The following is an 18543-nucleotide window of genomic DNA, read 5'->3' as shown; positions in this document are numbered from 1 at the left end:
GAAAATACTGTCATATGCAATGCATGAATGTACCTTGAGATCATCAGGCAAGATGAAGAAGTTCCAGAGATGTGATGTACAACAACGTTCATACTGTTAATAGAACTGTACTGTACACTTAAAAATTCACTAAGGAGTAGATTTCATGTCATTTTTTTTTTTTTTCTAACTACATTAAAAAAAACAACAACAACAAAACAGTGGGTCTGGGAGGAAGCCACAGCTCCCGCTGCTGGAAGGAACACCTCCTGTACTGTGTGAGTACTTCATATGCTCAACCTGACACAATCTTCCCCTCACACAGGTATCACCACCCTCATTTTAATGGCCTGCAAGACAGGCACTGAGGTTTGGCCCAAGAATGCACAGTTAGGTACCAAGTGGTAGAAGTGTAATTTATACTCAGCTTGTTAGACTGCAAAGCCTACACCTTTCTGCCCACTGTCATTACGACCAGCATACCCACAGGCTATCTCTCCCGTTCCCTCTGGCCTGTGAGTGACCCAAGTGCAGTGGTGGGGCATGTCCACTCCTGGTTCATTACCACCACAGCCTAACAGTGCAAGTATCTTCTAGGTAATGAATGCATTTGCTTTTTCTTGTGGATAAGAGCCACAATACATTGATAAAATTCCACTAAAAACTGCTATTATTAGGTCAAGCTTCTTCCAGAAGAATTACTAGTCAAAGGAGCAAACCAGTTCACCTGGAATGTGCTTCTTCTATGTTGGTTCTACGATTAAAATGTAATCATATCTACATTTGATCTCTATCCAGTCACATTAGATAGTGGTTCACACGTGAGAAAAGGGATGAAAGTGAAAGTCGCTCAGTCATGTCCGACTCTTTGAAACCCCATGGACTATACAGTACATGGAATTCCCCAGGCCAGAATACTGGAGTGGGTAGCCTTTCCCTTTTTCAGGGGATCTTCCCAACCCTTTTCATATTGTTCATGGTGTTCTCAAGGCAAGAATACTGAAATGGTTGGCTAGTCCCTTCTTCAGTGGACCCCATTTGGTCAGAACTCTCCGCCATGACCCGTCTGTCTTGGCTGGCCCTACAGCATGGCTCATAGTTTCATTGAGCTAGTCAAGGCTGTGGTCCATGTGATCAGGTTGGTTAGTTTTCTGTGACTGTGGTTTTCTTTCTGTCTGCCCTCTGATGGAGAAGGATAAGGCTTATGGAAGCTTCCTGATGGGAGAGACTGACTGAGGGGGAAATTGGGTCTTGTTCTGATGGGCAGGGCCATGTTCAGTAAATCTTTAATCTGATTTTCTGTTGATGGGCGGGGCTGTGTTCCTTCCCTGTTGCTTGTTCAGTTCAGTTCAGTCACTCAGTCTGTCTGACTCTTTGCGACCCCATGGGCTGAAGCATGCCAGGCTTCCCTGTTCTCTCTTCTTTTCACAGCTATTTGTAAGGCCTCCTCAGACAGCCATTTGCTTTTTTGCATTTCTTTTTCTTGGAGATGGTCTTGATCCCTGTCTCCTGTACGATGTCACCAACCTCCATCCATAGCTCATCAGGCACTCTGTCTATCAGATCTAGTCCCTTAAATCTATTTCTCACTTCCATTGTATAATCGTTAGGGATTTGATTTAGGTCATACCTGAACGGTCTAGTGGTTTTCCCCACTTTCTTCAATTTAAGTCTGAATTTGGCAATCAGGAGTTCATGATCTGTGCCACAGTTAGCTCCCAGTCTTGTTTTTTGCTGACTCTATAGAGCTTCTCCATCTTTGGCTGCAAAGAATATAATCAATCTGATTTTGGTCTTGACCATCTGGTGATGTCCATGTGTAGCGTCTTCTCTTGTGTTGTTGGAAGAGGGTGTTTGCTATGACCTGTGCGTTCTCTTGGAAGAACTCTATTAGCCTTTGCCCTGCTTCATTCTGTACTCCAAGGCCAAATTTGCCTGTTACTCCAGGTGTTTCTTGACTTCCTACTTTTGCATCCCAGTCCCCTATAATGAAAAGGACATACGTTTTTGGGAGTTAGTTCTAAAAGGTTTTGTAGGTCTTCATAGAACTTTCAATTTCAGCTTCTTCAGCACTTCTGTTCAGGGCATAGACTTGGATTACCATGATATTGAATGGTTTGCCTTGGAAATGAACAGAAATCATTCTGTCATTTTTGAGATTGCACCCAAGTACTGCATTTCGGACCTTTTTGTTGACTATGATGGCTACCACATTTCTTCTAAGGGATTCTTGCCCACAGTAGTAGATATAATGGTCATCTGAGTTAAATTCACCCATTTCAGTCCATTTGAGTTCACTGATTCCTAAAATGTTGATGTTCACTCTTGCCATCTCCTGTATGATCACTTCCAATTTGCCTTGATTCATGGACCTAATGTTCCAGGTTCCTATGCAATATTGCTCTTTACAGCATCGGACCTTGCTTCTGTCACCAGTCACATCCACAACATTTTGCTTTGGCGCCGTCTTTTCATTCTTTCTCGAGTTATTTCTCCACTGATCTCCAGTAGCACATTGGGCACCTACCGACCTGGGGAGTTCATCTTTCAGTGCCCTATCTTTTTGCCTTTTCATACTGTTTATGGGGTTCTTAAGGCAAGAATATGAAGTGGTTTGTCATTCCCTTCTCCAGTGGACCACATTTTGTCAGAACTTTCCACCATGACCCTTCCATCTTGTGTGGCCCTACATGGCATGGCTCATAGTTTCATTGAGTTTGGCTTCATTTGACCTGAGGCCAAACTGTGGTGGAGGTAATGAAGATAATGGTAACCACCTTCAAAAGGTCCCCTGCACACACTGCCACACTCAGCGCCCCCAACCCTGCAGCAGGCCACCGCCGACCCACATCTCTGCTGGAGACTCCTGGACACTCCTGGGCATGTCTGGGTCAGTTTCTTGTGGGGTCACTGCTCCTTTCTCCTGGCTCCTGGTGCACACAAGGTTTTGTTTGTGCCCTCCAAGAGTCTGTTTCCCCAGTCCTCTGTAAGTTCTAGTGGTTCTATGGTGGGGTTAATGGCGACCTCCTCCAAGAGGGCTTATGCCATACCCAGGTCTGCTGCACCCAGAGCCCCTGCGGCAGGCCACGGCTGACCCATACCTCCACAGGAGACACTCAGACACGGTTCTGGCTCAGTCTCTGTGGGTTGGGCGTGCGTTTTGTGCACTTCCCAGGTCTGAGCAGCTCTGGAGACCAGGTGCTTAGTGAGCCCACTATCCCGGGTGGACCATGTGTCTTAATCACCTCCCCGGTCCTGGCTACTCGGTTTTCTGGTTGTGCACCATCTCAGGTGTACCGTGTATGTCTCCTCTGGAGAGATGATCTCAGGCTGCGACCCTATGGGGGGTGTCAACCATCCAGGATCTCAGAAAGACGGGGTTAGCAGCTGGGAGGCTGCTCACAGTTTGGTGGAAGATGCCATCTCTGGGGCTGAGATTGTAGCAGCCCCTTGCCTTCAAGCCTGCCTCTGCTTCTGGGCAGGGAGGGGCCGGTTTGAAGCAGCAGGCTGGGTCTCCTTTGCTATTCACTCAATCCTTTGTTCTGTGAGAGGGCTAGGCTGCGCCTTAGGCTGTTAGGTTAGAGCCTTTTGAGGCAAAGTTCTCTTTCCCGCAGTTGCGGTTAGTTGTATATTCTGCGGGTTTTTTCCTTCTCTTGGTTAGCTTCCAAAACTCCCTAAAGACCCACATGTGAGAGGGTTTCCTACTGTGTGGAAACTTCATCTCCTTCACAACTCCCTCCCCAGGACAGGTCTCCGTCCCTAACTCTTTTGTCTCTCTTTTTGTCTTTTACATTTTGTCCTACCTCCTTTCAAAGAGAGTGGGCTGCCTTTCTGGGTGCCTGGTGTCCTCTGCCAGTGTTCAGAAATTGTTTTGTGGAAGCTGCTCAATATTCAAATGACCTGTTGATGAATTTGTGGGAGATAAAGTGGTCTCCCTGTCCTATTCCTCTGCCATCTTAGATAAGATGATGGAATTCCAGTTGAGATATTTCAAATCCTAAAAGACGATGCTGTGAAAGTGCTGCACTTGCTATGCCAGCAAATTTGGAAAAGTCTGCAGTGGCCACAGGACTGAAAATGGTCAGTCTTCATTCCAATCCCAAAGAAAGGCAACGCCAAAGAATGTTCAAACTACCGCACAATTGCATTCATCTCACATGCTAGTAAAGTAATGCTCAAAATTCTCCAAGCCAGGCTTTAACAGTATGTGAATCATGAACTACCAGATGTTCAAGCTGGATTTAGAAAAGGCAGAGGAACCAAAAATCAAATTGCCGACATCATCTGGATCATCAAAAAATCAAGAGGGTACCAGAAAAACATCTACTTTTGCTTTATTGACTATGCCAAAGCCTTTGACTGTGTGGATCACAACCAACTGTAGAAAATTCTTCAAGAGATGGGAATACCAGACCACCTGACCAGCCTCCTGAGAAATCTGTATGCAGGTTAAGAAGCAATAGTTAGAACCAGACATGGAACAACAGACTGGTTCCAAACTAGGAAAGGATTACATCAAGGCTATATGTTGTCACCTTACTTATTTGACTTACATGCCGAGTACATCATTTGAAATGCCAAGCTGGATGAAGCACAAGCTGGAATCAAGATTGCTGGGAGAAATATCAATAACCTCAGATATGAAGATGACACTACCCTTATGTCATAAAGTGAAGAAGAACTAAAGAACCTCTTGATGAAAGTGAAAGAGGAGAGTGAAAAAGTTGGCTTAAAACTCAACATTCAGAAAACTAAGATCATGGCATCCAGTCCCATCACTTCATGGCAAATAGATGGGGAAACAATGGAAACAGTATGAGACTTTATATTTTTGGGCTCCAAAATCACTGCAGATGGTGACTGCAGCCATGAAATTAAAAGACTCTTGCTCCTTGGAAGAAAAGCTATGACCAACCTAGACAGCATATTAAAAAGCAGAGATTAAAAAAAAAAAAAAAAAAAAAAAAACAGAGACACTAGTTTACCAACCAAGGTCTGTCTAGTCAAAGCTATGGTTTTTCCAGTAGTCATGTATGGATGTGAGAGTTGGACTATAAAGAAAGCTGAACGCCGAAGATTGATGCTTTTGAACTGAGGTATTAGAGAAGACTCTTGAGAGTCCCTTGGACTGCAAGGAGATCCAACCAGTTCATCCTAAAGGGAATCAGTCCTGAATATTCATTGGAAGGACTGATGCTGAAGCTGAAACTCCAACTGTTTGGCCACATGATGTGAAGAACTGACTCGTTGGAAAAGATCCTGATGCTGGGAAAGACTGAAGGTGGGAACAGAAGGGGACAACAGAGGATGAGATGGTTATATGGCATCACCAATGTGATGGACATGAGTCTGAGTAGGTTCTGGGTGTTGTGGATGGATAGGGAGGCCTGGCATGCTGCAGTCCATGGGGTCGCAAAGAGTAGGACACAAATGAGTGACTAAACTGAACTGACTTCCCAACCCAGGGATTGAACCCAGGTCTCCCGCATTGCAGGAGGATTCTTTACCAGCTGAGCCACAAGGAAAGCCCAAGGATACTGGAGTGGGTAGCCTATCCCTTCTCCAGCGGATCTTCCTGACCCAGGAATTGAACCGGGGTCTCCTACATTGCAGGCAGATTCTTTACCAACTGAAAAATCAGGGAAGTCCAAGAATAGGGATAATCATCTCAAATTATGCCTCAAGAGTCATCAATTATCCTCCTCACAGCACAGACATTTCTGAGGCCAAAAAATTAGACAATAAAGCTCAAGTCGGCCAGTCAGTCAGTTTTCAATCCTGACCTCAGTTTTGCTAATGATCAACTCTACATATGTCATTTGTTGCCAGAGTCTCTGTTCTCTATGAGGCAAGACCGGATGTCTGGTTATTCTGACAAGAGGATTTCCCTTGATCAGAGGTCCCTCCCACACTTGCACGTCAGGTCCGTGCATCTGATGACAGGAACTAACATTTGTAAGTCGGTCGCACTGACATACCTGGGCCTTTGCCTGCCCAGGGACAGCACTGAGGCATCTCCTGCGGTGATCTGGTTTTCAGAGCTGGAGGGCTCTCCGAGGGCACTGAAGTGGCCCCCTAAGTGAGGGCCGGGATGTAAGTTATAGGCTGGTGTCTCAGGGAACGCAGGCAGTGATACGGCTGCACGGACTCACACGGAGACGCCAGTTCTGAAGCTGCTGAGAAGATGCAGGCCCATGTGGTGGTGACAGTCAGTGGCTGTTTCTTATTTATAGTGTTGAAGGGCATCTATCTATGTCTCTATTAACAAATGAGAACAAAAGTTAATTCCTTAACAGCTTCAATGAGGGTCTCTTCCTAGCTCCTGCTGCTCTGCTCACTTTGGCTTTTCTAAGCTTTATCTCTACTGATTGGTGTGGTACATTTTAACTTCCTTTTTGCCAGCCAGCCTGCCATCACCTCTCTGACTTCCCGTGGCCTCACCGACCTCTCCCCAGCTATTGCTGGTCATCCTTCTGGGCTCAAGTAGCAGGACCGTCAGCCGCCAAAGAGCAGTGGATCCATCCAGCACATGCTTATTGAGTGCCTGCTGTGTGTCAGGCAGTGTTCCAGGAAGACAGCAGTGAATAAGGCTTGCAAAAATCCCTGCCCTCAATGAACATACATTCCAGGGGAAGGGACAGACGATAAATAAACGTGCAAAACAGAGTGAGTCAGCTGGTGATAAGCATTGTAGATCAAAGTAAAGGTAGAAAGAGGTTAAAGAGTGGCGTGTGTGTGTGTTTTATTTTAAACAGGATATCTGGGGAAGACTATACTGATTGAGTGACTATGAGCAAAGGCCTGAAGGAGGTGAGGGTGAGCCTTCTGGGCTCAGAGCACAGCAGGTGCCCATGGCCTGAGGTAGGGGCATCCTTGACATGTTCAAGAACAGGAAGGGGGTCAGTGTGGCTGAAATAGAATTGAGGGGACAGCGATAGGGGAGAAGGTCAATGATGAAGGACTTGGTCAGGGGGCCTGCAAGCCACTGGAAAGACTTGGCTTTTCCTCTGATTGAGATGTGAAAGTTGTTGGAACAGCACTATAAAAATGGCAGGCTTATGACAGGACCTCAATAAGGCTATTTAGGGCCAAAGTGAGGTCCTGTGAAGTCAGTAGCTCCGAGGAACACTCCTGCCTTGAAGAACTGACACTCCTCCAAGGAAAGAGCTGGTGTTTCTCCTCCAGTCTCCTGCCACCCTCCACTGGCCTCCACACGACCTCAGCCAGCATTCCTCCTGCACTGTGGCCCCACCTCGACTTGCGTGTCCTGTGCCCAGGACCAGATACATACTTTGCAAGAGCTGGTGCAAAATGCAAATGCAGGGCCCCTTGTTCAAAAAAGTAAGAATTTCAAGACAGTAACAGCACAGCATTTAACCAAGTGTGGGTCCTTTTTGGGATATAGGCTGCGTGCTTATGAAGCTGGCCCTGCTTATTCCTATCTGACCCAAGACGGCAAATGAAGGCAAAGAGGGCCTTGGGAATGCAGGCCCCAGCCACTCCACCCCGGCCCCAGTCAGAGGTTTATGGTGACAGCAGCCCTTGCTACATTCTAGAGAAAGCTTCACAAGTCTGAGAGGAGAAAGACAATCCCAGGAGCCACTGTGGGGAGGGCAGCCTCCTCCAGGGCAAGGAAAGCTTCCAGGAGGTGACACTACTAGCCAAGAAGGAACAGAGATGTTTGCCGAGTGGCTCCTTTGCTCTGGGCTTTGAGGCAAAGAAACCATGCCAGATGATGCTGGCAAACGTGCACGGTGATTGGCCAAGGCTTCCCCTGGGCAGGGCAGTCTACCTGGGGAGGTGGGTCTGCAGCTGAGTCCGGAAGGATGGACAGAAGGCAGGGGTAGGGATGTTTATATGGGGGAAATGGAAAATTACAAAGGCAAGCAAGCAGCCAGTGTGCTTGAGGGACAGTGAGGAGGCCAGTTTGGCTGATGGCAGAGGAGGTACCATGAGGTGGGACCAGAGCAGGGAGGGCTTTACCCTGAAGGCAGTGGAGGCGGGGATTAAGAGAATGTTCTGAAGGAGGAGAAGGACAGGATGAGCGCTGAGCTCTTCGAAGGCCTGGCTGGCAGTCTGTGAGGGACAGACAGCGGGGTCTGAGCCTCATGTAAGAGGGAATCCTGCCAGCCAGGGCAGCAGGGTGGGCGCCCATCCACATGAGCCGGACAGAGCGTTCCTGGCATGGACAGTAGGTCTGCACAGATGGACAGACACGAGAGAGGGTTCGGATGCGCATTTCCAAGCAAGAAACAACAAATAAGTGCACGGCACATCCCTGAGACCGAGTTCTCTGGCCGGATGCCCAAACCACGTGCATCCCGCAGAATCCCTAATTTTAGAAACCAGACTGGAACTTGTCTGACCAAAATAAACCTGGCCCCAAATATTTACTTTTGCTGTTATTTTGCAATTGTGGAGGCAGGAGGATCAGTGAGGGCCTTGGGACATTTGACACATTGCCCACCAGGGTAGCCTTGTTGGAAGAGCTGGCAGTCATAGCCCTGGGGGTCTCCAAGGACAAGGAAAAGCTGCTGGCACTGGGTCCTTCCTCCCTGTTTTTCAGCCTCTCAAATGTCAACTCTGGACTTCATAACCACTTTGAATTCCTTTTTCACATGGATAAACAAGCTTTCCAATCCTGGGACAGCAACCAAAAGGGACAAGAAAGCAACTAGCAATATTTATTTTCATCATATAAACAGGACAGACACACAGTGCGCCTTCTCTCTCTTTAGGCCACAGCATGGAAACAGCTTTAATTTGAATCCAAATGAACTTGGAATTCTTACCTCAAGGATTTTAAGGCAAAAAAAATCTCACCCTGGACTACATGGCAAGAAACTTGTTCTCGTCCCTGGTTTTTAAACACAGAAACTCTTCCCTTTTAACAAGAGTGAACTACAAGAGTTTATTCATATAACACTCTGATTAAACAGGCATCATTTCATACAGATATGGACAGATGTTGTCATGTTAATTTTGAAAATGCTATCAAATCACATGTTTATGTTGTTTCTTTCCTACGATTGTACTTTTCTGACAGCCTGAGTAAGTGATTTAATATTGTTTGGATTTTGAATTGGTTTGCAAGTGTGTTGTTTCATTTTTAAAAAACTGAGAAAATCAAGGAATACTTAGAAGACTTGTTAGTATCAACTAGCTACCAGTTTAATAATTCAGATGGAAATATGCACATTCTAATCACTGCTGACAGCCTAGAGTTTTCAACTGTACAATTTGAATTCCCGTAAAAGCATGACTTTGTAAGAAGTGTTTTTGGTTATTTGTTCCTTAACCAGGAATTTTCTAGGGTATGTAACTTTACAAATGGAAAAATAGTAACAAATGATCCCAAGAAACCTTTCTAGATAAAAAAACATAAACCACATATTTCTAAATAAACACCACATTTTTGGGACTGCACATGGAATAAGAAGTACCATGTGATTCTTCCTACACAGAGTTTCACTCTGCCAAGATGGGATATTTTAAGAATCCACTTGAACTATCTATCAGTTGGGCTGGCAGCCTCCCCTGGAGTCTTCACCTCATCTTTAAGGTTCCCCCACAAAAGAGCTCAGGGCTCCTTCCTCCAAGGGACCGCTTCCATGTCACTTCAAGAACACCAGAGAGGTAGACGCCAAGCTCAGCTTTCCTCCTGCACCCCCCAGAGTCAGTCAGCCACCAGGCAAGGGCTCTCTCCCATCTGTGGAGTTCTCGCCCCGGCCCACGCCATCACCCCTCTCCCTGGGACGTCACCCCAGCCCATGCCGTCACCCCTCTCCCTGGGACGTCAACCCGGCCCACACCATCACCCCTCTCCCTGGGACGTCAACCTGGCCCACACCATCACCCCTCTCCCTGGGACGTCACCGTGGCCCATGCCATCACCCCTCTCCCTGGGACGGCACCCCGGCCCACGCCATCACCCCTCTCCCTGGGACGTTACCGTGGCCCACGCCATCATCGCTCTCCCTGGGACATCACCCTGGCCCATGCCATCACCCCTCTCCCTGGGATCTCTGCAAAATCTGATGATGACAGGTCTCTCCCCACCCACTCTTTCAGAGTCATCTTTTCTCCAGGGCAGCCCTCGGTGGCCTGCCTGGCTCGCACTGGGCTGCGGCAATGTGAGACGAGATAAGGTAACACGGGGAAGCAAGGAAGCCTGGTGACCCACACTTCACTGTCCATGGGGCTCACATTGCCCTGGCTTGTCAGATACCCACACACTAGAACAGTGCTGCCAGGCCAGTGGGCTCGGAGCCTGGGCTGGGCTCCAGCCTTGAAGATGGCCCTGATGCAGAAACACACACACAGACTTCAGTGCTTCAGGCCAGGAGGTGGCAAGGCCCCAGCTGGTGAGCTGGTCCTGGTTCACAAGACTCACTTGCCAATTACTTGTCTGGAACCTGGCAGGCCATTTCCCATAAATACTAGGTAATAAGGAGATAAGCTGCCCCTGCTAGTCCAGAAGGACTGATTTAACCCATAACTCAACAAGGCCACATTTGCAAGGAAAAACAGGAGCGGTGTTCTTAGGAAAGATTTATCTGATACTGAATGTAAGGAAGCCTGCTAACTCCTTTAATAAAATAACACCCCAATCCTCCCAGGCTGGGAGGAGGAGGGAGAACCTCCCCATGTGCTAATTCTCATCCTGAGATCCACTTTTGGGGATCTGACTGACCTCCGCTGCCCCTGCTTTAGGAGCCTCAGGATACTGCTTCCTGTACCACCATGGCCCAGCCTGGGGACAGACCCTGGCCTTCATGCTGCCAGCACTGCAAGGCCTCAGTCTGAGGACAACATTCAAGAGCCAAACTCAGAGAGTAACTTCCAGGGGCTGCTAGAGATGACTGCCCTCAGGCTCCTCCCCGTGGGTCCCCAGCTACCTCGGCTCCCCCAGGCAGAGGTCTGCCTTCTTCGCGACCTGGGAAAAAGTTTTCAAGCACATCTAAATTCTCCAGAGAAAAGGCCCGAAGACAAGAGGGCACAGAGGAAAGAAACAGGATGTCCTAGGATGACCAGAAGTTGTAATGACCATTCTCTTAGAGGGGTATATCCCCCTACCATCGTGAGACTGCATAGCCCTCAGAAAGTCATAAGTCTACATCCACACGAAATTTATAAACACTCTATGTGTGTGCACGTGTGTGTGTGTGTGTGTGTGTGTGTGTGTAAGTGGTGGTGCTTCGGATTGCTTTCTCATACCAGCTATGTACCAGTTATTGATTAGACACTGAGAGATTAAAAATAGTTAAGTAACAAAATGTTTCTGTCCTTGAGAAACTCCTAAACCAGCGGGAGGAGAAAGGGACACATCCAATACAGGTCACAGTATCTCTGAACTGGAAGGTATTGAGCAGGACATAGGTCAAACATGTCTGCAGAACAGACTCTGGTCCCTCATATCCTCTGCCTTGACTGTGGAGAAGACGGTGCAAAAGGGTCCCCTGGTGTGATGGTCAGTCTGGCACAGACAGGGTGCCACCCTCGGCATGAAGTAGTGGAAAGAGTCCTGGACTGCAGCCAGTCTCCAGAGCCTTCCTCTCAGGTAAGGCATTTAGCCGATCAGAAGTTAAACCCTGCTATTTGGGAAAGAAAAAAAAGGTGGTCCTGTCCAGAAGATGCTCTGAGAAAAAATGTCACAATAGGTAACAAAGCCCTGGGACAAGCGTATGAGGCATAGGCAGGGAGCACAGTCCTTGCCCCTCCACTCTTTTATCCCTCTTTTTGTCTGGGTAGAAGGGCTCTGGATCCTTGGCTCAGAGAGGCCCAAGGGGCACGGATCCAAAGCCATGGCTGGAGGAGAGGACTCAGGACAGGCTGGACCCAGGCCCAGAGGGCTGCGGAAGTGCAGAAAGCCTGGGGGGGTCAGGAGGGCTGGGGGTGCAGAGAGACCAGGAGACCCTGAGTGACTAGGTCCTCTTCAACCCAAGCGGGCACTCAAGCCCAAACGTCTGCTCTATTCCACACAGCAAGTGCAACGCACCCTCAGTAAATCCCCTGGGGTTACCGAAAGCCCTGCAGTCCTGGGGTCGAAGAGGATGTGGGATCTTAAACCAGATGCTGTTTTCCCCCCAGAGAAGGTCACTGTTTGGAAAACATCACTCCTGAGGACGTTTCCAAACCGAGATGGCCACCAGAGTCTGGCCCTTCACCACCCGTGGACCAGAGGAGCTGGGGACGCCCACCCCTGCGGCCAGGGCTGCTCCGGGCCCCACCCCTGGTGCTACCCTGCAGGGCAGATGCTCCACGGCCTGGGAGACACAGCTGCTCTGGAGGAAGCAGGGCTGCAGAGCAAGGCAAGCTGCCAATTAAAAGGAGAAGAAGCTTCTCCCTCCTTGAGCAGCTCCAGCACCAGATGAGTCGTCTCTGGAGACAGCTGCCCCCGCGGTCCTCAGCCTCGCCAAGACCTGTGCATGCTAGGGAACATTCCATTGGCTGGAAGGAAGGTGGAGGGAGCTCAATTCTGGCAGCTAGGCCAGTCCGGCCCCCAACACAGGATACTGTGGCACTTCTAAGAGCTCAAGTACAGATCATGAATTCCAGAAATTGTTCCTCACTCTTTAGCTAAATCCCTCTGCCCTAGGGAGGGTCGAATAATGTTCCTCCCCAAAGGGAGCCACATACCCATCCCTGGACCCGTGAATGTTACCATCTACAGCTCAGGGAATATGTCAATTTGATTAAGTTAGGGTCTGGAGTGGGGAGAGCCTAGATTATCCAGATGGGCCATATGTGTAATCCAATCCCAGGGCTGTTGGAGGATGCCAAGAAGGCCAAGTAAGAAGTAGGAGGTGGGAGACCAAAGTGAGAGGTTATGAGGAAGGAGTCACAAGACAAAGAACGCAGGTGCCTCTAGAAGCCAGAAAAGGTAAGGAAGCCAATTCTCCCCCAGAACCTCCAGAAGGAACCTACCCTGCCAACACCTTGACTTTAACCCAGTGAAACTGATTTGATTTCTGACCTCCAGAAACTGCAGGAGAACACAGGTGTGTGTTCAAGCCACCATTTTGTGGTTATCTGTTACAGCAGCCCCAGGAAACCAGTGCGGCCCCCAAAGAGACGGTGGCACCCCAGGGCTTCCATGACTCTCCAGCCTTTTAAATTGGCTCTCTGGCCCTTGATCACTCCACCAGCCTCTCTCGTCAACTATACTGTGGGCATCTTCCTTGGCTCCCTCAGGGCAGAAGGCACTGCAAACCCAGCTTCCTTCTCGGTCTCCTCCGGGGCCCTGCCAAACACAGCTCCAGGAACCCAGGAGGGGCTGGGGCAGATGGTGATGGAGACCCATCATCCTGAGGAAGCGGAGCTCTGGTCCCCTCCTATTCTGTCCTTGCTGACCCCTCCCTAGCTGCAGGCTCCTCCTTCCTAACTGCTAACTAACTCTCCAGCTCCTTGCAAATGCAGCCACCCAGCAATTCCTCAACTTCTCCAGGACCTGGCTCGGGATTAGAAAAATACATATTGTCATTAAATAACCCCTCCGGGAAGAGGTCCTCAACACCTGTCCCATCTATTTCCTATTCCAGTTTCTACCTCACACTTCACTTTTAAAATAAAGACGGAGGTGAAAATATATTCAGAGAATCTGCCCTGTCATGCTGTGTTTGTTAATTATCAACACGAGGCAAAATTCCAATGCTGTTTTCCCAGAGAATGGAAAAGCTTTAAATTCTATAATGAGGGTACTGTTTGGCATATCCGAAGGTGAGAGGTCTTATCTTGGAGCAGCCGAGGTTCAAGGATCCTCTGCCCTCGAGATCCGTAAGCGTATACTTTCCCAAGAGTCCAGGAGTCCATGGTGAAGTGACTTACAGAAAGAAGTACAGTTTTCAAACTTTCAAATATCAATAGATATTCACTGAAAAACCATAACTTTTACAAGGACTCCCTAATCTAAAACACTAAAAGCTGAGAGGAGCTGCTCTGAGGGGAAGAAGGGAGAAAGAGGAGAGGGAGGAGGAAAGAGGAGGGAGGGGGCGAAGAGGGAGAGAGAAAGGAAAAGCGGGGATGGGGAGGGAGGGAAGTAGGAAGAACTGTATCTGATCCACTCAACCCAAGAGGGATTTTAGGGCCACCTGAAAAACCACCGATATTACAACCTACTGTCTATATTACATATACTCCTTTTAATAATAAACATTTCCACTGACACAAATCTTACTATAATGAAAGATGCTCTACTATCGTTCCATTCTCATCATTCTTTAGGGCTCATTCCCCTTCTACAGTTGGGAGCTCCTTTGGGGGAAGGAAACAGTGTTTTCTTCATGATTCTAACCAGCTAAGTCTGTTGGGTAAATGAACTGAACTGTTTCCAAGCTCCAGGCACTGTCCTTTATTTAAGATTCTATCAATGAGATGCAAAAAGACAATAACAACAACAACAACAAAAAAAAAAAACACAACTGGACCACAATGAAAGAACATAACCCCTTAGTGTTATCATCAGGCGATGCAAGCTTTGGTCTACCTGGTCTGTGATCACATTAAATCAAGAGAACATGTGATGGGGAACTATTAAGAGGCTCGACTGATAAGCAAACATTTGACTTGAAGGGCAGGGAATGTAGTCTTCTAGAAATGTGAACCCAGATGACATTCCTACAGAAAGATGGACCATGTTTACACGCTGGAGGCCTCCAAGAAGTGCATCAAACGCCAGAAGGCTTGGAATGTTCCCCACGTGTCCCTGAAGGTGCTGAGCAGATCTGGGAGCAGGGGCAGGGAGCTGATAGAAGACCAAGCGCGCGCTGGGAGGAGGGAAGGGAGGACCACAAGACCCAGGCGGCCCCGTCAGATGGCCTTCCAAAGCTTGCAAAGGCCTTAGCCTGACAAGGCAAGCAGCGGGGGCAGGCTGCCAGGGACGGAAGAGACTCTGACAAACCAGACGTGGAGGGACGTACTCCATCCCAGGTGGACTTCTGAGTTCCTTACTGAATGCACAGGCGAATGAAGCGACCTGCACAAAGTCAGTTTTTTTAGAGGCGAGAGGCTGTACCGAACCTCTGGGCCCTGAGGGTTGTTCTCTTATTCCACAAAGCAAGTGTGCATGTAAGTGAGTCTATGGAGCACAGGCCTCTCCCGGAGCTTCTGGTGTCTTCCCTGCCCCACCTCTGCTCCCATCTCCCCTCACCGGGGATGACTCCTAGGCTTTCCTCTAGCTCCTCCTCTTTTATACTAAAAAGGCCAGTTCCGAAAAACTTCCTGAAATTCTTCCCTAAAAACTCCAGCTCACACTCCTCTGTTCTAATTCCAACTATGCCTTTGGGGTTCTTGGCTCATCCAGCTCTTTTCTGGAATTTCTGCTATCAAACACAACAGCACTCAATGTTACACTTGGTTCGTTCATGTCTTATTCAACACCATATCCCCACTGCCTGGATACTCGTACTAATAAGGATGAACGAATGGAAGAATGAAGGTTTCGTCGCTTACAGTTTGTCTCTGGCTGAGGACAGGAACTGCCTGATGCTTCCTTTAAGTGCCTCTCAAAGTTCTACATAAAACTCTGATGGCTGAGTTACAAGCTGTACCAAACAGAAACATTTAACAGTAAAACTGTATCTAGTACACCATGGTCTGGCATTTGCTGTCAGGCTACATTTTCAACTGGATGACATCGACCTAATAAGGCCTAAATTTATTCAGCTATATTGGGATACAATTTAGGACAATTTATCAGCATATAATTTTCTAAATAATTACAATAAGAGTGTCTAACACTTTAGGGCAAAAGATGTGTCATAAATATTAAATAGGCTACACAAATACTTTCCTCCGTTTCATTTGTGTATAAAGCACAGTGGTAAATTCATTTTACACCTGTAAGACAATTCACATTCTGCTAAGTTCTATCAGAAAAGCTACAACAATCTAAGTGTGAAACTTTTCTGCCATTGAACTGTGAGCTCCTCGGGAAAGGGACTGAGTGCTTGTCCCTCTCCAATTTGTCTTTCCCTGTACTGTATGTCCCTACTTTCACTCAGAAATAGGACCAGCTGATAACTTGGTTGAGTGCATGCTGAACAAGTGAAAGTGAAAGAGGAGAGTGAAAAGTTGGCTTAAAGCTCACAATTCAGAAAACTAAGATCATGGCATCCTGTCTCATCACTTCATGGCAAATAGATGGGGAAACTGGAAACAGCGGCTGACTTTATTTTTCTGGGCTCCAAAATCACTGCAGATGGTGATTACAGCCATGAAATTAAAACACACTCCTTGGAAGGAAAGTTATGAGCAACCTAGATAGCATATTAAAAAGCAGAGACATTACTCTGTCAACATAGGTCCGTCTAGTCAAGGCTATGGTTTTTCCAGTAGTCATGTATGGATGTGAGAGTTGGACTATAAAGAAAGCTGAGTGCCGAAGAATTGATGCTTTTAAACTGTCATGTTGGAGAAGACTCTTGAGAGTCCCTTGGACTGCAAGGAGAGACAACCAGTCCATCCTAAAGGAGATCAGTCCTGGGTGTTCATTGGAAGGACTGATGCTGAAGCTGAAACTCTAATACTTTGGACACCTGATGCGAAGAGCTGACTCATTTGAAAAGACCTTGATGCTGGGAAAGACTGAGGGCAGGAGGAGAAGGGGACAACAGAGGATGAGATGGTTGGATGGCATCACCGACTCAACAGACATGGGTTTGGGTAGACTCTGTGAGTTGGTGATGGACAGAGTTGGACACGACTAAGTGACTGAACTGAACAAATGAATGAACAGACAAATAAATGTGTGTGCTGCCCAGTCAAGTAAGTGCCTGTCCTTCTCACACAAGGAAATAGGCATTAGCGCATGGTCACGTGGGAACCTCTCCATACCCGGGACCCTGGGAAGATGTGATGAAGCTGGAGAATTATGGCATCTCTAGAGGGACAGAAAGAAGCAGGACGCCCAGGTACATCCAGACTTCGTCTGTGGCTTGCGGTTACCTAGAATGTTGATGCCGCCTCTCTGGGTCTCAGCTTCTCTAACTCTGACGTCGTTCAACATCACCTGTCCCCCCGCCTTCCTGTCAGGACAAACAAGGTGTTTATGGGAAAGTACTCTGTATGCTATAAGGCACTATATTAGTTTCTTTAGGGCTATCGTATCAAAGTACTGCAACTTGGGAGGCTTATCACAACAGAAATGTACTGTCTCACAGTTCTGGAGTCTGAATTCAAGGTGGTGGCAGGGCCATGTGCCCTCTGAAACCTGGAGGCAGAATTCTTTGCTACTTCTGGGGGTTTGCTGGTGATCCTTGGCTTTTCTTGGCTTGTAGGTAAATTACTCAAATCTCTGCCCCCATCCATCACACAGCCATTTTCTTCCTGTGCGTCTCTGTCTCTGTGTTTCTTCTCCTCTTCTTATAAGGATACAAGTCACACTGTCCTAAAGGCCCACACTACTCCAGTATGACTTCATTTTAACTAATTATATTTGCAATGACCCTATTACAAAATAAGGGTTTCCCAGGTGGCTCAGAGGTAAAGAATCTGACTGCTAAACAGGAGATGTGGGTTCGATCACTGGGAAGATCCCCTGGAGGAGGAAATGGCAACCCACTCCAGTATTTTTGCTTGGGAAACACCATGGACAGAGGAGCCTGGCAGGCTACAGTCTACAGGGTCACAAAAGAGCTGGACACGATTGAGCGACTAAACAACAACATTTCCAAATAAGGTCACATTCTGAGAAACTGGGGGTTAGGACTGCAACATATTTTTTGGAGGGACACAATTTAATCCACAACAAACATCATGCGAATAAAAGCACCACATTTAAAAACCACTGAAATAATGTTAGACTAGGTAATTTGGACTAATCTGCCTGCTGAGAACAAGACAAGCTGGAAAAATATTTTAAAAATTCTGCCTGAAGTTACAGAGGATTAACAAGCAGTGAAGAACGGAGCCAAGATTTCAGAGAACAGAGAAATCCTGAGAGGTGATCCTAGCACTGCGGGACACTTTGTGGAACCAGAGACACTAAAATTGGAATCTCATCCCCACAGTGCTCCACCCTAGGAGGAAAGATGAATGACAAGCAGACCGGTCCTCACGGGGACAGAGCCCCCTCGGGCCTCGGAACTTAACAGACCGCAGGTGCCCCAGGGCCTGCCGGAGGAAGGAGAAACGCTCCTTACAGGAAGAGGACACATCCTCCAGTTACTTCGGTAAGCTTCCATCTGTGATGTCTCGCACTCAGTCAAAACTAACCAGGTATGTGAAGATATAAGACAATATGAATGAATTCCAAGTTAAAAAACCCATCAGGCTATAGACACAAATTCACAAGTGCTTAAAAAAAAAAAGAAAAAGGTGTTATCAGAAGTGGAATTTTAAAAAATACTATGTTTACTCTGTTCAAAGAGTTGAAAGATAAAATTGAAAAGTAATTAGAAACAAAACAAAAAGAACACACTGAAATTCTCTAACTTAGAAATAACTAAAATTAAGAATTCAATAAGTGGGTCTAACAGCAGCTTAAACACAGCTTGAAGAGATAATTAGTGAACTAAATGATAGGGCCGAAGAAAATACCTAGTTTGAGACTCCGAGACAAAAGGA

General features: G+C 47.3%; 1 protein-coding gene across 2 annotated transcripts in view; it reads right to left on the bottom strand.

Moving 5' to 3' along the window:
• Positions 1-18543, bottom strand: part of CTDSPL (CTD small phosphatase like) — a 116527-nt gene that overhangs the window by 44874 nt on the left and 53110 nt on the right. The window contains exon 1 of one of the 2 annotated variants that reach the window (XM_065933001.1): positions 16924-16986. The exons of the other annotated variant lie outside the window; for it this stretch is intronic. Within the exon in view, the coding sequence (XP_065789073.1) occupies positions 16924-16984 (61 nt within the window). The 5' untranslated portion in view covers positions 16985-16986. Of the gene's footprint in view, positions 1-16923; positions 16987-18543 lie in introns of those variants that run through there. 2 annotated transcript variants of the gene reach the window in all.

The sequence above is a fragment of the Muntiacus reevesi genome, chromosome 4, assembly GCF_963930625.1.
Source record: "Muntiacus reevesi chromosome 4, mMunRee1.1, whole genome shotgun sequence".
Classification (NCBI taxonomy): domain Eukaryota; kingdom Metazoa; phylum Chordata; class Mammalia; order Artiodactyla; family Cervidae; genus Muntiacus; species Muntiacus reevesi.
This window is presented reverse-complemented; position numbering and strand designations above follow the sequence as displayed.